The sequence below is a fragment of the Schistocerca piceifrons genome, chromosome 9 (genome assembly GCF_021461385.2).
Source record: "Schistocerca piceifrons isolate TAMUIC-IGC-003096 chromosome 9, iqSchPice1.1, whole genome shotgun sequence".
Classification (NCBI taxonomy): Eukaryota; Metazoa; Arthropoda; class Insecta; order Orthoptera; family Acrididae; genus Schistocerca; species Schistocerca piceifrons.
Window position 1 is genome coordinate 48,619,632 of NC_060146.1, and position 19,336 is coordinate 48,638,967.

Here is a 19,336-nt window from a genome sequence, read left to right on the forward strand (position 1 = left end):
GATAAAATATTTGCATAAGGTGCACGTAAATATTTTATCCGTGACCTTTCGGTTAGAAACCGGTAACGGCGCTAATTAAATAAATAAAAAGCATTGTAAAAAGTGGCTTGTTGCTGTCGTCTTCTCTGTAAGAGTCAACCTGTGTTTTGCACACAACCACGGGCTCAGAATGTCAGTATTTGATAAATTAGCACTGAAAATCGGGTTTTTAGTGACTCTGGAAGGCTTTAGGTAGGCCACTTGCAACTGGGACTGGATGGCCATTTCAGCTGTCACATGGTGTCATGTGCAGTCATCTCACATGCAGTAGCAGTCCATGTGTGTGGGATTGCGATGGACACTATTTCTCAAAGTTTCATGTTCCTCTTGGAGACCAGTACATGCAAAACGAGCACTTTCTGATGGCATTCGATTCTGTATGTAAAATAGTTACTATAAGGTCTACAACTTTGCTTCCACCGTTTTACAGTAGACGGCAGTAGTGGAAAGTAGTGGTGCAAGTCGTCAGTCGTAAGTATCATACAGTAAGCGTAGGCATTTGAGAACATAATGCCATCAAAATATCAGCCGATATTTTAATGCATCATAAAGTTTTTCTCGACTGAATACGTCAACTTATGAGCCCAATTCTCGTCATCTCCGGAATGTTTTAATTTTATGCTTTGATGTATGAAGAAATCTGCGGCTGAGGGTCATAAAAAGCTGTGTAACACCTATGAGGGGACGCCTGTTAGTGACTGAACTTCGCAGAAAATGGTTTCCATGCTTCAAGAGTGGTAATTTTGACGTTGAAGTCCGGCATGGCTGTGAAAGAGAGAAAGCTTTGGATGCTACTGAAACCGACGGGAACAATTACAGGAGATCGTAATCGAAAGCAGTTGATGTGTTTGAGCCGAGCACTGAAAGACAAGTGGCCACAATACAGCGACAGACATGAAAAGATAAGTTTTCAGCATGACAGTGTACGATCCCATTCCGAAAATCCCGTCAAAACATACTTGGAAACGTTGAAATGGGAAGTCTTACCCCACCCGCTGTATTCTCCAGATATTCCTCCCTCTGAACTGCCACCTTTCTCGATCTATGGCAAACGACCTAGCTGACTAGCACTTGCGGTCGTATGAACAAGTGCCAAATTGGATCGATTCATGATTCCCCTCAAAAGATGCCCAGTTTATACACTGCGGGATTCGTATGCTCCCCTAAAGCTAGAAGAATGCAGTGGCCAGCGATGACCGATACTTTGAATCTAAATTTTTTGTAAGTTTTTAACAATAAAGTATCGAACTTCGAGAAAAAACGGCAGAAGCCAAGTTGTAGACCTTTTAGATGTTGGCGCCATGTGTTAACTTTGCATTGGAGATGGCTCTGGACAGCTTTTGCCTCCACAGTGTCAAATTCCTTGCTGCAGACAATGTTCAAATCGCCTAAGGTACCTAGCAACGAAATTTTCAAATTAGAAGTCTGGTACAGCACGCAGTTTGTGGCAGAATTCCACACTATTGTCTGCCACAAGCGTCCCCATCAGTATCCTCACATATCCAGTAACGTCTCTCATTCTTCTTCCCCTCCTGAAAAATCAGAATAAGACTAAAGATTTGCAATGCACTATGACAGGAAATGATCTACAATGTGTGTCGTCTCCGCACTCCAACCGCGTGCTGATGTTGTCGACGCCGTAGAGCTGCTACTGGCACAGCTCTCGCAGAGGAATTGAGACACGATGCGCGATGACGTAGGTCCCCATTGGTGAGCGGGAGACAGAAATGCGAACTCGTAGGATGGATGCTTCTCCTGATTTAAGATTGAGTGATTCATTGCTCGGATATGGGTAGTTGTTAAACCTTATCCCATCCGAATCGTACACCCCACCATTTGCGAGGAAACATTGTAATTATCAGTCTTCTCGTACGTTGTTGGTTCGTTGCTATGGGGTTGTTGAACCTGTATGAAGCGAGATCCACAGATACTCTTTGATCGCGTCTGAGTGAACCTACGCCGTAATGTTAAAAAAATGTTTAAAAGTTCTCTTTTCAATTAATGAAGTAGGTATTTTGATATTCAGATTAAATTGTCCCTGCTGAACAGTCGTTGGTTAAATCACATAATAATGTAGTCCACGCTTGATATTTCACTTGGAACGAACAGTTTATTGTTCCTTGACCACTAAATACTTTGTAACTTTCGCACCACACGCACACACAGTTGGTTGGTAAAGTCAGTCCTATTAAAATTAAGTTTCTTGACAATTACGACAACTTGACTCTTCAGTGTAATTGTATCATCGTCGTGAAGTCGTGTAATTGTGTCCTACTCGAGACTAATTGAGTGTAGTCCTTTGATATACCATCCACTCTTCTTTTAGTTCCAACTATTTGAAAGTCAAGTCCAATATTCACTAGTTTCGCCAATAAAGTTCAATTAACCCGATATGCACGGTTAAACGCGTCTGTCAGATCCTGTCTCAGCTTAGAAAATCAGTTTCCGAAGTTCGTGAATCACGTCACGCAAGAAACACTTCTGAACGCAAAACAATCTCGTCGCGTTCCGTACTCTCAATAACTGAGACAAGAATTGTTCTCGCACGTCTTTACAGGACGAGAGCCAGCAAGCGACTTCTTCTGTGAAAGAGTATTGTAGGCGCATTGAATTTCTTCGTTGCGCTTACAACTCTCTTCCACATAAAAGTTATCTCTGACTAACATCACCTTGGACTTAGCTTTCAAGATATTAATTGCAATTATGACTTGGATATTTGTCCATTAATTAAATCTGAGGTTTCTTCCTCTTCTTTTCATAACAAAAACTCGCAGTGATATATAATGTTGTTGCTATCAAAACTTCTTGGTGCTAGCTTATCGGCAAAGATGTCGTATTTGCCAAGATAACTCTTCCCCACTTCATATTATGATATTCTGTCTTAATTGACTTTAATGGGGTCGTTGGGGTGTTATAAATGCCAGAAATAGTACTCATTGCCGAAGCTTCTGGACAATTGCAGCTGGCGATGGTTGCCATCTTGGTGGTGCTGTCGGCGCCGGACCTATACACGCAAGAAAAGGCTAGCTAAGCTCCCTGGCTCAAAACATCTGATGCAATAATAATATGTCGTAAGCGGAGCGCTCACCAACTGGAGATAGCAGTCACGGTGGTGCCGAAGTTGGTGCTGCCTCTACACGCCACGTGCCCCGTTTGCTAGGCCATCTAGCCAATTACAGCCAATGCAGAAATAGTATTTTTCCAGATGATGGACAACCATGGCCATTTTCTGAAGTCCTCGACAGTTGAAATCGGTGACTGTGTTGGTACTGCAGTTGGTGCCGAGTCTGTCCACTGTTGAGCGTTTTGCTTAGGCACCAAGCACATGGCACCCAGTGTAGAAATGATATGTCTTGTTGCAGACGCTGGACGATCATGGCTGCTAAGTGGAGCCCCCGGCAGTTGGAGGTGGTGGTGATCTTGGTGCTGCAGCTGGTGCTCTTGTTGGTGCTGGGGCTGTGCACCACCTACCAAACAGGCGAGGCCACGGAGCACGTGACACCGGATGCAGAGATGGCGAAGTACTACCCCCGTGAGTAACTATGCATTTCTCGTCTTCTTCTAGAGCGCTAAATATTATTGCTAACTTTTTAAAATTTAGATTAAGGATTTTCGACATAGAGGTTATTAGAAAAAATAAATTATTATTTAAATTTTCAGACTAAGCGTATTGCATAAATATACGAGTATAATCTAACGAAAAATGTAGTAGGAATACTTAAAAGCTTGAACATAATTCACTGAGACTACGACTTTTAGTTGCTGTCAATAATTTTATTTGTACATAATTTCTCCGCTGTTTCAGTATCCCAGGTCCAATATTAGTTCTTCTGTGACCTATACTGGTTTTCTTCTCCCTATTTTGCACTAAAATTTGTAATAGAAGCCTTTATGTATTAGAATATGCCTGAATGGAGGACATTTCCTTCTTCCGACGTATTTGTGAAGTCTTTGTCTCCTTATTCCTTGTAATGCTGCTTCTTTTCACCCTTCTGTCCACCTAGGACTGGTTGCCCTACGCCATGGCCACATTTGACCTTATCGAAATAATCATCAGCCGTTCAGTTGCAAAATGGAAGGTTTATTAAACCCCTGTACCATGTTATGTTATGTTAACCGGGTCCTAGAAACGACGGAGAGGTTTCGTCCCCGCCGTAGCCACAACCCCACGACGACTACCGCCGTCGTGGTGTTATTGTGCGGTTCGGCCCCCGGTTGACACCCCCCCCCCCCCCCCCCCCCCCCCGGCAGGGAACGTCTCACTCCGGACGAGTGTAACCCCTTTGTTTGCGTGATAGAGTAATGCGCACGTGGAGAACTTGTTTGCGCAGCAATCGCCGACATAGAGTAGCTGAGGCGGAATTAAGGGAACCAGCCCGCAATCGCCGAGGCAGATGGAAAACCACCTAAAATCGCCGACATAGAGTAGCTGAGGCGGAATTAAGGGAACCAGCCCGCAATCGCCGAGGCAGATGGAAAACCACCTAAAAACCATCCACACACTGGCCGGCTCACCGGACCTCGACACAAATCCGTCGGGCGGGGATCGTGCCGGAGACCAGGCGCTCCTTCCCACCCGCAAAGCCATGCGTTGCACCGCAAGGCCAACTGGGCGGACCCCTTGTACCATGGTTTCAACGTGTATAAAAATGTCATCTCCAGCACGGAATACTTACAGCTTAAACAGGTTAACAATAAGAAATTGACAAGGAATATATGTTGGATTACACGTTTGTGGCAGAGGTACGTTAGAAAATTCGCCAGTCGAACATGAAATTTCACCTCTCTAACAATTAAAACATGCACAACATTGTTGTTGTCATTTGGTATTTCCTCGCCACTGTTGTGGACTTGCATCACGTACGCAACGCTCGGATTACGGAAAGCTTCTGGTATAAGAGGACGTTAGTAGTATGTACAGTGAGTGTGCGTGGTAGTGAATGAAACGTTATCATGCTAAACTTGTTGAAAACGTTAAAATTAAAATTATGGCATTAAAAACCTCATCATATTTAGCTGTGTACATATTATAATTAATAAAATCGCAACAAATAGTAAGTTACCGTCTACAAATGTCATTGTGGTAAAAACAAATTACGTAAAATTGTGAATAGTGCAAGTAGAAAAGTAGCAAAAAGAACCAGGGTGGAGAATTGGGGGAGGGGGAAAAGGGAGAGGATTGGGGGTAGAGGGAGGGAAGGACGGAAAGGGGAAAGGGGGATCGTGATAGATGGTGGTGGATTGGGGGCGGAGGTTGGGTTGAAGATGATAAAACATGTATAACTGTCAAATATCAGGTATCTGAAAAATTTGGAACATCAAAGCTCATAATAACAAAGAAGAAACAAAAGTATCACCAACATTAACAGGCGAGGAAAATAACATATCGTAATGTCAATTTGGAAGATCAAGCCACTTCTTTGTTGCTTTAACGATAGTAGGGGTCTGAAACTGTCTAGGAAATTTCTATTTTGGAGCTGCACCTGTTCATATAAAATGAATCCCTCGTCATGAGTAAAATGTTTTTAAGTCTCTGATTCTTTTAGTAGGTCAAGCTTGTTACTTTCACTTACTGTATGCAAAGGTTCAGTGTGCTAGTATCCGTGGTGTGTGTTAGAGAAGACGCAGATGTTCATAAAAAGTGGAGTTGTGCACATTTCCCCCACCTTTATCTAGGAAGTGCTCTTTGCATCTAACTTTGGACGGTCTCTCTGTCTGTCCTATGTAATAGTTAGGGCAGTCATTACATGTCATTTTATAAATAACAGAGTTTTTGAAACGGTCTTCTTGTGTCCTGATAGAATGGGTTGATTTTTGTTTTAGGCTGTTGTTTACAGAGAAAGCAACTTTACAGCCGTATTTCTTGTTTAACAGTCGACTTCTACTGTGCGATACATTTCCTAGGAAAGGTATACAAACAAATTTTTTGCTCACATCTCCTGTCTTCAAGCTGTTCTTACCCAAAGTTGAACACTAAACAGCTGTTTTTGTTTCTTTACAATATAATCAACCACCTTAGTGCCATACCCATTGTTAATTGTGATGGGTTTAATTACGGATATTTCTTTTTGGAAACAATGCATTTCGAAAGAAGAGCACACTGCGCGTTTTATTACAGAGGGGAGGAGAGCGGATTTTTGTGATTGTAGATGATATGAGTTGGGTGTAATGATGTTACCTGCAAGAATAGGTTTACGAAAAAGTCAACGCTGATTTCGTTCTAGAGTAAACTTAATTTCGAATCTAGGAAATTCTCCCCCCCCCCCCCCCACTCCCGCCTCCCTACCATTCTGCGCTCTGGTTCTTTTTATTTATAGTTTCTATTTGCGCTATTCACAGTTTTATGTAATTTGTTCTTACCACAGTGACATTTGTAGATAGTAACTTATTATTGGTTGCCATTTTGCTAATTTTAAGTTTCTGGTTTTTAATGTCAAAATTTTAGTCTTAACGATTTAACCAAGTTTAGCATTGTAAAGTTTCGCTCACTGTCGCGCACCCTCCTTGCGCATACTACGAGTGCTCTCTCTTGGCATAAGGTTCCCTTAGCCCACGCATATCGTACGTGATGCTAATGCACTAGCTGTACATTCGTGAGGAAACACGAAGTCATTACAAAGCTGTTGTGCATGTTTTAATTGTAATGGAGCTGAAGTTTTATATTTGACTGACGCCATTCGACTCGCTTTTTTTTTTTTTTTTTCCTATGCCACAGCATGTAATCCAGTAAGTCTGAATATATATAAATGTGTTTGTGTGTGTTTTTCATGGTTAGCTTGCTTAGGTTGTCAGTATTCCCTTCTGAAGAAGACGTTTCTATAAACGTTGAAACTGTGGTGAAAGGGTTTTAATAAACCTTTCAATTTGCAACTGATTGGCTGTGTACTATTTCTACAAGAAGATTTATCTCTACGGCTGATGTTCCAGCCATGTACAAAATTTTAATACCGCATTTCACAACATAATACAAGAGAGTACAGCTTTCGAAACCATACCGTAACCCAATACCAGATATAGTTATATTTTCACGAAGATGAAGTAAAGTTCAACCTCGAGTCCATTGTCCCTTTGAGGTCGAAAGATAGGTTTATGTAATTTAATCATCGGAGAAAAGGTCGTAAGAGAGCTGGGTCTGCCGCATCTCTACATGAAAGAAAATAGACACTTTTTTAAGAGACTGTCCATACAAGCACGATTATCTATGCATTATTCTACACAAGATGCACGGTACCATACACAAGTATAGTTCTGTTTTCTAAAGAGGGCCAGCTCTTTACGTGTGTTACATTGTCGATCAGGTTCTATCTCCACATAGGTAAGATCAGGGATAATTTATTTTATTACTACATCCACGTTTTCTGTCAATTTTTAAGTTTCTTTCTTGATTCATTGCTTCTTCGGTGTTACCTTGAAAATCAGCATAAACTTATCATTTATGTATCACAACTGTAATCTAACAAAGGTATTTGCATTCCACTGCTCCTCCAGCTCACCTACCCTCATATAAACGAAGTTTTCCCAATTGGCACTACTTGCAAGAGAAATATTCTCGCCATCTTCACAGGCAATGTGGATGGGCAATGCGCTAAGGGAAGTGGGTATCCTAGTATTCTTGGCAATCGATACTGATTATAAAATACAGTCAATGTAAGACTGTATGCACTGAATTCAATTAATTTTTGCCACATTTACAAATACGAGCCGAAATGTAACGAAAGCAGACACTTCATCCATGACAGAGAAACTGTAATACAAGTTTCCATCATTTCTGAAAGCGTTTCCAACCCACGTTCATATAACATAAATTCTTCTACGTGCGAGGAATGTGTCTTGCAATTTGTGCAGTACATTTATGATACACTCTGTATACATAGTTCGCCCATCCGGGACAGACAGATAGACAGATAACAAATGATAAAAGAATATTACTTCGTGTTATAATTACAAAATAAAAATTTTCGTGTTTTTTCACTAGTTGTTCCGTGAAACCTGTCTTCTTGCCAAATTTCATGGTTCTATGTGAACGGGAAGACCCCTTTTTCTCAGTAATGGGTAGACATGTATATTGCCTGTATCGCCATCGATAACAGGCAAAAATCGTACAGTTTCTCTATTCCGGGGATGTACGAACTGTCTATACAGGGTGTAACAAAAATTTACTGCACAAATTACAGGACACATTCTTTGCACTAGACGAAGAAATTATGTCATATCAACATGGGTCTGAAAACGCTTTGTTTCCATGTTACAAATCTTTTTTTTTTTAGACAACATAGTTTGTTGCAGATAACAGCGATTGGTTTACTTATAATCACTTATTCAAAATGACAGTCACAATCGCATTGTTTATTTTGTCGCCAACCGGTTTCAACGCGCGATGGGGTCATCTTCAGGGAAATTTACACCACGGCTGGTAACTGTGCACAGGCAGGGTGACGACTACAGCGAGCGACCAAATGGTGTAAATTGCCCAGAAGGTGACCCCATCGCGGGTTGAAACCGGTTGGCGACAAAATAAATAATGCGCTTGTGACTGCCATATTGAATAACTGACAACTCATTTTCTCCAACTTATTAATCACGGGAAACACACACTAACAGAACGCACCAGCATACCACACGCAACTCATTCTCACAGAAAGCTCTCCATGGCCGTTGTATACATCAATCAACCCGCCGTCGTTGTACATCTCCGATGCGTTGATGTATCCCTCGTGTGTTGCGTATGGTTTCGCAACCTTCTACACTACTGGCCATTAAAATTGCTACACCAAGAATAAATGCAGATGACAAACGGGTGTTCAATGGACAAATACAGGGTCCGGCATAAAAAACTCCCCGATTACAAAGTAACGTGCAGCGGACAGTAGACGGAGCAGAGTGGTGGGGGGCGCGTCGTTAAGTAGCTGCCTACGTGCCGTTTTCAGTGTACGCCATGGCGTGGTCTGGTTAACATCGTGCCTTCGTAGTGGAAGATTTTATTCAAAATGGCGAATCGCCTATTAATACTCAACGTGCTTTTCGCGTTCGCTTTGCGCTGGGAAGACGGGACCCTGTTCCCGATAAGAAAACAATTTATTCTTGGATTGCTAACTTTCGTGAGACAGGTTCTGCATTAAAAAGGAAACCACCTGGACGACCACGGACTGCAACAGGCCCCGGAAATGTTGATGCAGTTAGAGCTTCAGTTCAACAATCTCCTCGACGATCCGCTAAAAAGCATGCGGCAGCATTACGGATATCTGATCAAAGTGTGAGAAGAATCATGCATCGAGATCTTATAATGCATCCTTACAAAATTGTAACTACGCAGGAACTGAGTGAACGAGACTGTGGTGTCCGTGTAAGTTTGTGCCAAGACCTTCTTCAGAACATTCGTCCCAACGATATTGTGATTTTTTCTGATGAAGCACACTTTCACCTTGCTGGAACAGTGAACAGCCAAAATTGCAGGTACTGGTGTGAACACAATCCCCAAGAACTTCATCAACGACCACTTCATAGCCCTAAAGTAACAGTATGGTGTGCTGTTTACAATTCCGGAGTGATCGGTCCTTACTTTTTCGAAGAAAATGACAGGAATTTAACCGTCAACAGTGAACGCTATTGTGCCATGCTCCGCGACTTTCTCCAACCGCAACTAAGGGAGCTTTTTGGTGAAATAGAGAACGTGTGGTTCCAGCAAGATGGTGCTACTGCCCACACAGCGCGGCAGTCACTGGCATTGGTGAAGGAAATGTTTCCTGGACATGTGATCTCGTTGCGTGGAGACATTGGCTGGCCCCCACGATCGCCGGACTTAACGCCCTGTGATTTCTTTCTTTGGGGCTATTTAAAAGCAAAAGTTTATGAACAACGTCCACAATCTTTACGAGCCCTGAAAGAAGCAATTACACAAGAGGTTGAAGCTGTTCCACCTAAAATGACTCAAAGAGTAATGAATAACTTCAGGGAAAGACTCAAACAGTGTGTCGACAGTGCAGGAAGTCATTTAAGGGATGTTTTATTTAAAAAGTAAGACCATAAGAGTATTTTCTAAAATGGCATAATATGTACTTTTATTTAGTATAAATAAAATTGTTCTAGCTTATTTGGTTTTGTTTTTATTAGCTTTCCTTAAAGGGGAGGTTTTTCTGCCGGACCTCTATTCCATATTATACTAGAACTGACATGTGATTACATTTTCACGTAATTTGGGTGTATAGATTCTGAGAAATCAGTACCCAGAACAAGCACCTCTGGCCGTAATAACGGCCTTGATACGCCTAGGCATTGAGTCAAACATAGCTTGGATGGCGTGTACAGGTACAGCTGCCCATGCAGCTTCAACACGATACCACAGTTCACCAAGAGTATTGTGACGAGCCAGTTGCTCGGCCACCATTGACCAGACGTTTTCAATTGGTGAAAGATCTGGAGAATGTGCTGGCCAGGGCAGCAGTCGAACATTTTCTCTATCCAGAAAGGCCTGTACAGGACCTGCAACATGCGTTCGTGCATTATCCTGCTGAAATGTAGGGTTTCGCAGGGATCGAATGAAGGATAGAGCCACGGGTCGTAACACATCTGAAATGTAACGTCCACTGTTCAAAGTGCTGTCAGTGCGAACAAGAGGTGACAGAGACGTGTAACCAGTGGCACCCCATACCATCACGCCAGGTGATACGCCAGTATGGCGATGACAAATATACGCTTTCAATGTGCGTTCACCGCGATGTCGCCAAACACGGATGCGACGATCACGATGCTGTAAACAGAACCTGCATTCATCCGAAAAAATGACGTTTTGCCATTCGTGCACCCAGGTTTGTCGTTGAGTACACCATCGCAGGCGCTCCTGTCTGTGATGCAGCGTCAAGGGTAACTGCAGCCATGGTCTCCGATCTGATAGTCCATGCTGCTGCAAACATCGTCGAACTGTTCGTGCAGATGGTTGTTGTCTTGCAACGTCCCCATCTGTTGACTCAGGGATCCAGACGTGGTTGCACGATCCGTTACAGCCATGCGGATAAGACGCCTGTCATCTCGACTGGTAGTGATACGAGGCCGTTGGGATTCAGCACGGTGTTCCGAATTACCTTCCTAAACCCTCCGATTCTATATTCTGCTAACAGTCATTGGATCTCGACCAACGCGAGCAGAAAAGTCAGCATACGATAAACCGCAATCGCGATAGGCTACAATCCGACCCTTATCAAAGTCGGAAACGTGATGGTACGCATTTCTCCTCCTTACACGAGGCATCACAACAACGTTTCACCAGGCAACGTCGGTCAACTGCTGTTTGTGTATGAGAAATCGGTTGGAAACTTTCCTCGTGTCAGCACCTTGTAGGTATTGCCACCGGCGCCAACGTTGTGTGAAAAGCTAATCATTTGTATATCACAGCATCTTCTTCCGGTTGGTTAAATTACGCGTCTGTAGCACGTCATCTTCGTGGTGTAGCGGTTTTAATGGCCAGCAGTGTATAATATACGGGCAGGAAGACTCTGTACATCTTGTACAGGGGTTGCGTGTACAAGAACTTACAAATGGCCACAGAAATAAAAGTCCAGGGGGTTTAGGTCCGGAGAGCGTGGACACTACACAATTGGTCCATCTATACGTATCCATTTGTCGCTGAATATGTTACTTAGAAGCCGACGGACATTAACACTAAAATGAACAGGTGCTCCATGGTGCCTGAGGTACATGTTACACAGCACAGCTAAAGGCACATCTGCTGACAGATCAGAAACAATATTCTCTGCGAAATTATGATAACTTTGTCCGTTGAACCAGGGTGGAAGGAAGTGAGGCCCTACTAAAATGTCACCAAGATTTCAGGCTCAAACACTGACAGGAAATTTTTGTTGATGACTTGCTTCAACGGTTGCGTATGAATTGACGTCTGCCCTTACATGGCGATTGCGAAAAGTTACGTGTCTGATATTATGAATGAGTTGGAGATAATTAGCTGTATCACGGAAACAAAGCGTTCCCAGTCCCATGTTCATGTAACATACCTTTTTCGTCTACGTACGAGGAACGTGTCCTGCAATTTGTGCCTACATTTTTGTTACACTTTGTATACGTAGTTAAGAGTGTAGGAACCCTCAGTGCCGGTTGGAGTGGCCGAGCGGTTCTAGGCGCTTCAGTCTGGAACTGCGCTTCCGCTACGGTCGCAGGTTCGAATCCTGCCTCGAGCATGGATGTGTGTGATGTCCTTAGGTTAGTTAGGTTTAAGTAGTTCTAAGTTCTAGGGGTCTGATGACCTCAGATGTTAAGTCCCATAGTACTCAGAGCAATTTGAACCATTTTGAACCCTCAGTGTGCTAGTCCAACTGGCACCTGGTCAGTTTTCCTGTATCTGACCAGCTTTATGCAGCTAGCTAGTGGAGCGGGACATTTGCATGACATACGAGGGTTGCCCAGAAAATAATGCACAGCATTTTTTTTCTCTGCCGAGAACAGTGCTACGAATGCGAAACGTTGAAGTCTCCTGAGTGAACCCGCCAAGTTTCCGTCACCTCCGACAGATAGCGTATCTGCAGGGCAGTGCCAAAATGGCGTCTGCAAGTGATGTACGTTACAAGCAACGCGTCGTTATTGAATTTCTCACTGCAGAGAAAGAAACTGTGGGGAATATTCACAAACGTTTGTGAAAAGTCTATGGAGCACCTGCTGTCGGTAGAAATACAGTCATTCACTGGCCATTAGAAGGCGGTTCGGCGGAGTTCCACGATTTGCAGCAGTCGGGGAGACCATCCACGGCTGTCACACCTGACATGTTGCAGCGAGCTGATTTTGTCATTCGCGAGGACAGACGCGTCACGACTCGGCAGTTGGCGCTGCATCTGTAAATCATCAAATGAAATGTGGATGCAATTGTCCGCACTCTTGCATGTTCAAAAGTGTGTGCAATATGGGTCCCGCGGAGTCTAATGACGGATCACAAATCGCACAGAAAAACCATTTGTCTTGATCTGTTGCAACGTTTCGAAGCTGAGAGGGAGGCCCGGAGTGTGACAGGTGATGAAACCTAGGTTCACCATTTTGTGGCCGAAACAAAACGACAGTCGATGGAATGGCACTATTCCCACTCCCCACAGAAGAAAAAATTCAAAGCAACTGCTTCCGCCGGTAAGGTCACCGTGTTCTGGGACTGTGAAGGTGTGATTCTCACTGATGTGATGCCAGAGGCGGTACCACTAATTCAGAAGCATGTGTCAACACATTAACAAAACTCGAGGCTCGCCTCCGGCCACTTCGGCGCCATAGCAACCCAAGAGCTGTTTTGTTGCAACACGATAACACACGGAATCACACAAGTCTGAGGACAGAACAGGGGCCGGACAGGGTGGCCGAGCGGTTCTAGGCGCTACAGCCTGGACCGCGCGACCGCTACGGTCGCAGGTTCGAATCCTGCCTCGGGCATGGATGTGTGTGATGTCCTTAGATTAGTTAGGCTTAAGTAGTTCTAAGTTCTAGGGGCTGATGACCTCAGAAGTTAAGTCTCAAGTGCTCAGAGCCATTTGAACAAATGGTTCAAATGGCTCTGAGCACTATCTGACTTAACATCTATGGTCATCAGTCGCCTAGAACTTAGAACTACTTAAACCTAACTAACCTAAGGACATCACACAACACCCAGTCATCACGAGGTAGAGAAAATCCCTGACCCCGCCGGGAATCGAACCCGGGAACCCGGGCGCGGGAAGCGAGAACGCTACCGCACGACCACGAGCTGCGGACCCATTTGAACAGAACAGGGTTGGACAGAGTTACCCCATCTACCCTACATCCCCGACCTTGCCCACTCCCACTTGGCCATTAAAGGATACCATTCGCGGAAGACATATTGAGAAAGACGAGGAGGCGATTCACTCAGTGAAGCACGGGCTCCGCCACCAAGACAAGGATTGATACCGGCAGGGCATACACGCCCTTCTGCATCTACATATATAATCCGCTGGTAAAAAAGCGGTGTGTGGCGGAGGGAACAATTCGCGTGGATGTCATATTCCCCCCCCCCCCCCCCCCCCCGCCTCCCGCTGTTCCACTCGCGGATCGCGCGAGGGAAAAACGACTGTCTGAACGCCTCAGTACGGGCTCCAATTTCCCTTATCTTTGAATGGTGACCATTGCGCGATTTGGAAGTGGCAATAATAAATGCTCTACATCCTCGGCGATGATCGGATTTCGGAATGTAGTGAGCAGCCCCTTCCGTTTATCACGCTGTGTATCTGCAAGTGTGTCCCACTTCAAGCTTTGTCTGAGATTTGTAACGCTCTCGCGATGGCTAAATGTACCAGTCACGAATCTTGCCGCTCTTCTTTGGACCTTCTAAACTCAGCTGGTAAGGGTCCCATACAGACGAACAATACTCTGAGACTGGACGAACTAACGTATTGTAAGGTATTTCCTTTGCTGAAGGACTGCATCGCTTCAGGATACTACTAATAAACCTCAATCAAGAGTTTGCCTTACCCGTTACTTGTGTAATCTGATCATTCCATTTCATTTCGAATCGTCACACCTAGATACTTGACGGATGTTACCGCTTCGAAAGACTGGGCATTTATTTTGTACTCGTACATTAATGGGGATGTTCGCCTTGTTATACGCAGTAGGTTACACTTACTAATACTGAGAGATAACTGCCAGTCATTACACCACGCATTTATTTTCTGCAAATCCTCATTGATTCGTTCACAACTTTCGTGTCATACTACTTTCCTGTAGACTACAGCATCATCGGCAAACAGTCTAATGCCGCTGTCAATACCATCAAACAGATCGTTTATGTAAATCTTAAAAACCAACCGACCTATTACGCTGCCTGGAGCACACCTGAAGTTACGCTTGTCTCTGTTGAAGTTACCCCGTTCAGGATGACATACTCCTCCCTGTCTGTTAGAAAACTTTCTATCCAACCGCATATGTCATCGCATATACCGTAAGAGCGCACTTTTTGGAGCAAGCGACAGTGCGGAACTGAGTCGAACGCCTTTCGAAAGTAGAGAAATATGGCATCAACCTGGGAGCCGGTATCTAGAGCCTGTTGTATATCATGCACAAAGAGGGCCAGCTGTGTCTCGCATGACCGCCGTTTCCTAAAACCGTGCTGGTTTCTGCAGATGAGCTTCTCAGAGTCTAGGAAGGTCATTATGCCTGAACAGAAAATGTGTTCCAGGATTCTTCAACAAATAGATGTCAGAGAAATTGGCCGGTAATTATGTGCATCCGATTTTCTACCCTTTTTATAGACTGCAATGACCTGGGCCTTCTTCCAGTCCCGTGGAGTTACGCTGTTCCAATTATCTCTGGTAGATGTTGGATAGGAATGCTGCTATATTTGTAGCATAGTCAACATATACAGGGTGGTCCATTGATCGTGAACGGGCCAAATGTCTCAGGAAACAAGCATCATACGAAAAAACTACAAAGAATAAAAATTGTCTAGCTTGAAGGGGGAAACCAGATGGCGCTATGGTTGGCCTGATAGATGGCGCTGCCATAGGTCAAACGGATATCAACTGCGTTTTTTTTATAAATAGGAACCCCCATATTTTATTACATATTCGTGCAGTACATAAGAAATATGAATGTTTTAGTTGGACCACTGTTTTCGCTTTGTGATAGATGGCGCTGTAATAGTCACAAACATATGGCTCACAATTTTAGACGAACAGTTGGTAACAGGTAGGTTTTTTTAAATTAAATTACAGAACGTAGGTACGTCTGAACATTTTATTTGGTTTGTTCCAATGTAATACATGTACCTTTGTGAACTTATCATTTCTGAGAACGCATGCTGTTGCAGCGTGATTACCTGTAAATACCATATTAATGCAATAAATGCTGAAAATGATGTCCGTCAATATCAGTGCATTTGGCAATACGTGTAACGACATTCCCCTGAACAACGATTAGTTCGCATTCCGTAATGTTGGTACATGCATTGACAATGCGATGACGCATGTTGTCAGCCGTTGTCGGTGGATAACGATAGCAAATATTCTTCAACTTTCCCCACAGAAAGAAATCCGGGGACGTCAGATGCGATGAACGTGTGGGCCATGATATGATGCTTCGACGACCAATCCACCTCTCATGAAATATGCTATTCAATACCGCTTTAACCGCAAGCGCGCTATGTGCCGGACATCCATCAAGTACATCGCCATTCCGTCATGCATTGAAACATCTTGTAGTAACATCGGTAGAACATTACGTAGGAAATCGGCATACACTGCACCATTTAGATTGCCATCGATAAAATGGGGGCCGATTATCACTCCTCTCATAATGCCACACCATACATTAACCCACCAAGGTCGCTGATGTTCCACTTGTCGCAGGCATCGTGGATTTTGCGTTGGCCAATAGTGGATATTATGCCGGTTTACGTTACCGTTGTTGGTGAATGAGGCTTCGTCGCTAAACAGAACGCGTGCAAAAAATCTGTATTCGTCACGTAATTCCTCTCGTTCCCCGTGGCAGAACTGTACACGACGTTCAAAGTCGTCACCATGCAATTCCTAGTGCATTCAAATATGGTACGGGTGCAATCGATGTTGATGTAGCATTCTCAACTCCGACGTTTTTGATATTCCCGATTCTCGCGCAATTTGTCTGCTACTGATGTGCGGATTAGCTGCGGCAGCAGCTAAAACACCTACTTGGGTCGTGGTTGACGTTTCACATGTGGCTGATCACTTCCTGTTTCCTTAAATAACGTAACTATCCGGCGAACGGTCCGGACACTTTGATGATGTCGTCCCGGATACCGAGCAGCGTACATAGCACACGCCCGTTGGACATTTTGATCACAATAGACATAAATCAACACGATATCGACCTTTTCGACAGTTGGTAAACGGTCCATTTTAACACGGGTAATGTATCACTAAGCAAATACCGTCCGCACAGGCGGGATGTTACGTGATACCACGTACTTATACGTTTGTGACTATTACAGCGCCATCTATCACAAAGCGAAAAAAGTGGTCCAAGTAAAACATTCATATTTCTTTACATACTACACGAATATATAATAAAAACGGGGGTTCGTATTTAAAAAAACGCAGTTGATATCCGTTTGACCTATGGCAGCGCCATCTACCGCGCAACCATAGCGCCATCTGGTTTGCCCGTTCAAGCTAGACGAGTTTCGTTCTTTGTAGTTTTTTTCGTTTGATGCTTATTTCGTGAGATATTTGGCTCGGTCACTATCAATGGACCACCTTGTAGAACGGGATGGAGATTATGTGGGAATATAGGGTGTGTAGATAAAACACCAATGTTTCGTGTGTGTAGTCCTCATCGTGTTCAGTAGAGAACTGTTGGAGAAAAAAAATGCGGAGCATTAGTCTCTGGGCAACAGTCCCTCCAGATCCTTGAGCATCATGCACTCTGCCTCGCCTTCCGTATACGCCTCCCGCCCCCCACCCGCATCCTCTATGACCTCATTCTTTTCCCCCATCTGCTCCTATTCCTCAAACATTTCCGCATACTCTACACCTCCCACCGCCTTGATCCCCCCTCACCCCCTGGTTGCTCCTCCCCTCTCCCATCCCCGCCCCTGCCACATCTTCACTGTTGTGTCCCCCCTACCCTCCATCTCCACACCGTTCGTCTCCTTTCCCAAGATGGCTTCCATCAACTTGCCCTCCCGGATGATGCCCTCTCTCCCGCCATTTATCCCTCCTATCAACTCTGATCCTCACTCCTCACTCCCCCTCCTTTCCTCTGTCCTTTTCCTCGGCTCCCTCTCCCCCCCTTCCATCGTCCTTTTTCCCCACCTCCCCTCTCTCTGCCCCATTCTCTCCCCCTGAGTCCTTTTGCATTTCCCTCCCTCTTTGTTTTCCCCCTCCTCCAGGTCCCCCCCCCCCCCGTCTGCCCTTGGCTAGGGAGTGCCATCTTTGTGCCGACATTTGCGTGCAGTGTTTTACAGTGTGTGTTTCACAGTGAGTGTTCCGTGTTGTGTGTCTTTTGGGAAGTGTTGCGAATGGCCATCGTACTGTCACTAGGTCTGATTTTTTTTTATCTCTTGCGAACAGAAACCAGACTGTCGCCATGTTTTTTAATTGTGTGTTTACAATGTTACTTGTCTGATTCCTGTGTATTTTATTACCATTGCCAACGCCTTTGCTTTCTGTTTTAACTTTCCACACTTTTCCGCCATTTTACACTATAAGTCACTGTTTGATCGCCTGTTTTTTCTTGTTTCTTTTCTTCTTCCGTTTTTAAAAAAGTCTGTAGGCTGTAGAGCAGCGTACTAAGCTGCTCCCAGCCCGCCCCCTTCGGGGGGAATAGAAATTCAATAAAGGAAAAAAAAATTGTGGGCAACAGTCGTAGTATGGTAATTGCGGAGAGCCGCGAGTTTGGAGCGGGACGGTGCGCTAGTGTTCCAGGACGTGCACGTCATGATGTTCGCGGGCTTCGGCTTCCTGATGACCTTCCTGCGACGCTACGGCTACAGCTCGGTGGGCTTCAACTTCCTGCTGGCGGCGCTGCTGCTGCAGTGGTCCATCCTCTGCAAGGGCTTCTACGACAAGGACCCCCGCGACGGCAGCATACACATCGGCGTCATCAAGTGAGCACGTTTCCCCAAACAGCTTGCGCCTATTGACCCGACAATACTGCCCTTCGACCATAGATTTATCTTGGCGGTTCGCGCGTGCCCGCCCAGACGCGGGAGATTGCTGCGTTGCCAGTTGTACGCGCTAAGAGAAGCAGCGCCATAGTATAGTATAGTTCGCAAACTTACGTTTAGGGGGGAGCGCGCAGTTTACGAAGTAAAGCCACCACGGCCGCATTAACCCTTTCGCTGCTGCAGACACGTGCTCCCCGCATTCCGCGATGTGCGCGATTTTGTCACTGCACTGCTGGCCTGTGCAGACACACAGTGTTTCGACTGCTTTGACACACTTTATCATTCGATTTCACAAAAACTATTTGGCCCAAAAATTTGATTTTTACACATGTTCTTGACTGATACCTTCCCCCCATAAATGACTTACTTTTGTTGCGATGTTCAACGCAGTTATTGTGCAGCATTAGATGTAGTAAACCATTGCACGAAATTTTGAAGAGTTTGCAGAGGTAAAAGTCCATAACGTATACTTTCCGTCTGGTCGATTTTAGTTGCCACTAGAAATTTTAAAAAATTACATTCAAACGAATAAAATTCATGAAGTAAGACACTTCGATATTGTTTTTAAATAAAGAAAATATTAAGATTGAACAAGGTTTGAACTACAGAACTCTTTTGCTTAGCAACCAAACGCTTTAACCATTACGCTAACACAGC

General features: G+C 44.4%; 1 protein-coding gene across 2 annotated transcripts in view; it reads left to right on the plus strand.

Moving 5' to 3' along the window:
* The window catches only part of LOC124717158 (ammonium transporter Rh type B), a 220,662-nt gene that overhangs the window by 70,584 nt on the left and 130,742 nt on the right, over positions 1-19,336 (plus strand). For both annotated transcript variants that reach the window (XM_047243928.1, XM_047243927.1), the window contains exons 2-3: positions 3,402-3,571; positions 18,430-18,619. In XM_047243928.1, coding sequence (XP_047099884.1) covers positions 3,415-3,571; positions 18,430-18,619 — 347 coding nt within the window. In that variant the 5' untranslated portion in view covers positions 3,402-3,414. The remainder of the gene's footprint in view (positions 1-3,401; positions 3,572-18,429; positions 18,620-19,336) is intronic.